This window comes from Wickerhamomyces anomalus (genome assembly GCF_001661255.1).
Source record: "Wickerhamomyces anomalus NRRL Y-366-8 unplaced genomic scaffold WICANscaffold_12, whole genome shotgun sequence".
Lineage (NCBI taxonomy): Eukaryota > Fungi > Ascomycota > Saccharomycetes > Phaffomycetales > Wickerhamomycetaceae > Hansenula > Hansenula anomala.
Window position 1 is genome coordinate 10,958 of NW_017567121.1, and position 5,697 is coordinate 16,654.

At 33.8% G+C, this 5,697-nt stretch overlaps 1 protein-coding gene across 1 annotated transcript; it reads left to right on the plus strand.

Annotated features, from left to right (window-relative positions):
* Positions 1-584: 584 nt before the first annotated feature.
* WICANDRAFT_65847 (uncharacterized protein) lies at positions 585-1,838 on the plus strand (the record flags this gene model as incomplete). The annotated part of the gene is made up of 5 exons (XM_019183999.1): positions 585-816; positions 950-1,019; positions 1,127-1,458; positions 1,490-1,603; positions 1,654-1,838. 5 exons carry the CDS (start codon positions 585-587, stop codon positions 1,836-1,838), a joined length of 933 nt encoding a protein of 310 aa, XP_019035882.1.
* Between the last annotated feature and the right edge of the window lie 3,859 nt (positions 1,839-5,697).

The following is a 5,697-nucleotide window of genomic DNA, read 5'->3' on the forward strand; positions in this document are numbered from 1 at the left end:
GAAATTTCAAGTCGCCGTGGAAGTTGCTACAAGAGGCCATGAGTCTCCAGAAGAACATTTATTAGGGTAAAAAAGGACACTGAATAACCTGGTATTTGTAGAATATCAAGAAATGCTTCAGTCTGTGGAAATGTCACTGTTTATGTTGTTCATGTTGTTCCGCGAATTTCAAAATTGGACAAAATCACATGACAGCTTACCCAATTGTAACTCTATCTCTCCCAAAACTTGGCTATAGCTATTCAGCAGCCTAATTATACTACTGAGCTTGTTTCTATCTCATTAAATGATCTATATTGTGTTGTTTTACGTCCTCCAAAGTTTATCTAGTAGTTAAGAAACTAGTTCGGCCGGGCACTCGAATGTCATGTTTGTTTTGAAAAATGTCGTCGAAAAATTTTCGCCCCTTGTTTTCTTCAACAACAAACAACAACAACAACAACAACAACAACAGCATCAACATTTGTGATGAAACGTACGTTTGCCACCATAGTTTCTCTAGTCCTTCAATCAAATACTGACAATAGCTTTGTTAAATAGTGAAAGGCTCAATGTCTGAATGCCCCAGGGATTTCCGGTGATAAATGAGAGCAAATAAAAAACCATCTGGTGGAATTATTGCTGCTAGATCTGAAATGGATGAACCAATTCTTAAATTGGCTATTAGAGATGTTTTATTGTTGGAAGGATTGGATGATACTATTTTAAATTCACCAAAGAATAACTTACAAGATGCATTGGTTCTCAGGAAATTAAATATTGATTTCCAAAATCCTTGGATTGTCAAGCTTCAATATATTAGCCAGAAACTGGTGAGTTAGTTTCCATATCTCTTGAAGTTAGAGAACAAGTTAACCACCAAGATATTGATTATTTCCTTTTATTATGTCAAAATATTAGTCCCAATTTTAGATTTATAATTCCTTATGGTAAACTGAAGATTTTAAAGCCGTTGTTGATCAAGATATTGGTAGAACTTGTATTTTACATTGTTCAGTTGCTGCTCAAAATAATACAACGTTGGTGAACCAGTTTAAAATTTTTTGGATGGTATCCCTGAAGGTGATATCGATGCTTCAGCTTATAAATAATTTTGGTGGTGAAGAACCAACTCAAGTTAAATAAGATCATGTTGTTATGCTTCTAGGATTTACCGTAATGGTTCTTCAGTTGAATTTGATTCGTGTGCTGTTACAGCAGTCAAAACTTTACGTGCCAATGGTACTAAAACTATCATGGTTAACTATAATTCAGAAACTGTTTCAACTAATTATGATGAAACTGATAGATTATACTTAGAAACTATCAACTTGGAACGTATCTTCGATATTTATGAAATTGAACAATCTTCAGGTGTTATTTCTTTACCATTAGTTGAAATGGATGCTCTTGCTAAAGATGGTAACTTGATCATGCATGTTGTTTCAGAACACGTTGGAAATGCTGGTGTTCACTCTGGTGATGCTACATTCATTGTTCAAATCACCAGAAGAATGTGTTAAAGTTCCTCAATTCTCATTTTCACGTTTATCTGGTGCTGATCCAATTCTTGTTGTTGAAATGGCCTCTACTGGTGAAGTTGCTACATTTGGTCATAACAAATGTGAAGCTTACTTGAAATCATTGATTTCTACTGGTTTTCATTTACCAAAGATAAACTGAAATTATTACCTTCAATTAGACGTTTAAGTGAATTAGGTTACAAAATATTTGCCACTGCTGGTATTGCTGATTTCACCAAAGAACATGGTAACCCAGTGCAATATTTGAAAATTGTCAATGATGACGAAACTCAAAGATATGAATTTTCATTGAATCATTTGGCCAAATTTGGTTGATTTGTACATCAACTTACCAGTTTCCAAAGGTTACAGAACTCGCTGAATGGCTGTTGATTATGCTATTCCATTGGTCACCAATGTTAAGAATGATAAATTGTTGATTCAAGATTTGGCTAGAAACACCCCATTAGATGTTTCAATTATTGATGCTCACAGAACTGATTTAATTACAGGTGTAGTTAACATTTCTGATGGAAGTTAATGGTTTATTGGCTGATTCTGGATATTTTGATTACGATTTATAAACTGCTGCTATCAAATGTAATGAAGCTCAAGTCTCACAAAATGCTCTGATTGTAGTTCGAATGAAAACGTTTCAATATCTATTTGAATTCTTGAACTATATGCAATTTTGTTCACTATGGTGGTTCAAAAATTTTGTTCAACTAAGGATCTGAAATTTTATTTTGAGCTTGTATTGTTTTGAAACAAAGCATGTAGGTTCCTTGAGGTGCTCTCATATACGTGGTTATAATTATTTTTCACAGAAGTCTTGATTTGGTTAAGATAATGGTAATTAAAGTTGGTCAAAAGTGGAATTGATGGCAAAAATAGTAGTACCCTAGTGGATCTAATCTTCCGACTTAGAGAACATAACAATGACATGAGATGGCAGGAATGGGATTCTATATGTTAAGGTAGAAAAGGTCTCTAATTTCGTGGTTTTTTGAAGGGAATAGTGGATTTGGTGATGTCCATAGTGAAGGTCAACATTATAGGCAGTTCACCCCGGGATACCCAAATTTCAGCAACAGTAGATTCTTAGTTATTTAGTGGGATTTATAGAGAAAAATGAGAAGATATAAGCGCCCCTAATCAGGGATTTTGAGTTGTTCTGTTGAGGTAGGTACTTGATGATACTTAAAATCTGGGGTAATCACCGACGACAACAATAGGTCAAAAGTATGAACTTCCGGATTTCAAAGAAGACGTAGTACCAGTGGATAGCGTATACAAGGCACCATAGCACCACAGTGTAATTCTTCAGGATTTCTTGGTAGATCTTGGAAAATCAGTAATATTGTTGACAACAAATTTTCATATTTGAAATTCATGACTTTGCGAGAAGGTCGATCTTGAAGCCAATATTGAGTCAAGATGTTTTGAGTCGGGTGGTTTCTATGGAAAGACTGGTGAATTTTAACGCTACATTAATCAATTTTTAATTTCATGTTTTATAAGTACTAATATTTTTAGATATATGATTTTCGTTGTTGCGAAGGCCTCTCGGGAAATTGAATTCTTTATGTACTTCCAGAAGTCCTGTCAAGAATTCCTTTGGCATATGGATTTATGGTTGGCACTTAACCATAAAGTCCATCTAATGAGGATTCAGAAATAGCAATTGGTATAGTAATGATGTTTTATGTACTTGTTAAAATTCTTCAAAATTTCAAATTTGAAACCCAAATGGAAATTGCTACAAAAGGCCACGAGTCTCCATAAGAGGATTTATTAGGGTAATAAAGGGAACTGAATAGCCTGGTAGTTGTAGAATATCAAAAAAATGCTTTCAGTCTGTGGAAATGTCACTGTTTATGTTGTTCATGTTGTTCCGCGAATTTGAAAATTGGTCAAAATCACATGACAGCTGACCCAATTGAAGCTATAGAGTCTCCAAAAGTTGGCTATAGTTATTCAGCATCTTAATTATGCTACTGAACTTGTTACTCTCTAATGAAAGAGTCTATATTGTTCTTTTATGTGCCCTCCAAAAATTCTCCAGTAGTTAAGAAGCTAAGTCCGGTTACGTCGATTTTTTTTTGTTTTGAAAAATGTCGTTGAAAAATGTTTGCCCCTGAATTTTCTTCAACAACAACAATCAAAAACAACAACAACAAACAATATCAATGACTACAAATATGAGTCTCATGAAAGCTAATCAATGGTAGATATATTATCATGCTTTATTTTGCCAATTGTTAATCAGATTAGGTATTTCAAGCATCAAATTGAATGGATGGTCAACTTTTTAAATCATAAAGGGTATGGAGGATCAATGTTATTCTAGGTCAATAAATTGGAACTGAATGTATGAGAAACCATAAAATAATGGGGGTTTATAAAGGGGTTAACTTTATGGTATTGAAAGTCTTACAAAAGAGAATAATGTGTGATGTTTTATTGATTACTTTTCAACAATCAAGTGTTGGTTAACAACGTGTGATTTAGCAGAGGCTGAATCAAAAGTTACTGTTCCACTAGTTGCCCAAATGATTGTAAACCATCCACTTTGCTGCTCAGAATGTGAATGCTAAAAGTAGAAAGTCTTAGGTGTTGAAATAAAATTTGCAAATGAGCCATGTCCAATTATTAATGAAGCTAACAAATAGATTAGAATGAGTTAAAGCTATATGAACTAATGGTTCCTAATATAAACTAGCTGGTGGAAATGGATATTGTTATTATGGATGCTATTTGGTCTTCAGTCTTTTCAACTAGGTATAAGATCCTAATCATTTTTGGATTTCAGAAACAGGGATATAAATATTGTTTTTATAGCTGGATAAGCTGCTATACATGGAGGTTGTGTTGCTGGATCAGAGTATGTTAATTGTTTGGCATTTACGGGTTATGGTATTTGTTGGTGGTGAAATTTTGGTGGTTATACAGTTTGGAGATGCCACTCGGGAAAATGTAGATATATTATACTAAAAATAAAGGTATCTTCTATTGCTGAAGGATCTTGTAGAAGCATTGGTCTAGTATTATGATGAGCATTTACTATTGGTTATTAATTTACTATTGGTTGGGTAATTAATGGTTGTAGTGTATACTAGGTTCAAGATTTTCAACATTTATGATATTTTTGAAAGTCTGATCAAAGTCTAACTAGATCTATCAATCAAGTGAGCATGGAGAATCTCATGGATATAAGTGTTTCATCAATTGCTTTGGTTTTCAAAAAAATATGGTTGTTGTTTGAATTTGTCAAAATGTCGTAATTTTATCAAGGGATAATTTTTGTCTCAAGCACAATTAATTCATGAAACAAAGTGTAATTAGATTACTGGGCCTCACTTATATAATAGAATTTCTAACTTGGGTTAAAGTGCTTCAGGTTATGGAAATATTTCAAATTACTTATAATGCTTAAAATATAGAAAATGCTATATAGAACTCTCAAAACTGATTTGAATTTAGAACTTTCTTTTGGATCTACTGGGGAAGCCCTGAGTTTAGTTAGAATGGAAACTTTGAGCTCGATATCAATTCTAATTCTTGGACTATATGTATTTTTGTTTACTGTGGGGGCCCATAAATTTTGTTCAACTAAGCAAATGAAATTTTATTTTGAGCTTGTATTGTTTTGAAACTAAGAATATAGCATCTTTAAAACGCACTGATTAATGTGGTTAAAATCATTTTTCATAGAACTCTTTATTTGCTTAAGATATTGGTAATCAAAGTTGGTCAATATAGTGAAAAATCAAATTCTTCAAATCAAGCCCGAATCTAATATAAATTTGCAAGTAGATACTCTAGGGAATTCTGATGATACTATAGGTATTTATATTTAATCTGTAGTAGCAGATTATAGAGTTATTTGATAATGAGATATCTTATCAGGTGACAGATCACGTGACCGATCACATGATTGACTTTGTTGCATATATCAAGCATTATTTCGAAATTGAGAAGGTTTCAGGTTCTAAGAGCTTGGTACACGTAATAATTGGCTTCCTAGATGTTACAACAGGTCTTATTTCTTGAAAATACTGAGTGGTGTGGTGTTCGGGTGTGGTGTTCGGGTGTGGTGTTCGGGTGTTCGGGTGTGGTGTTCGGGTGTGGTGTTCGGGTGTGGTGTTCGGGTGTGGTGTTCGGGTGTGGTGTTCGGGTGTGGTGTTCGGGTGTT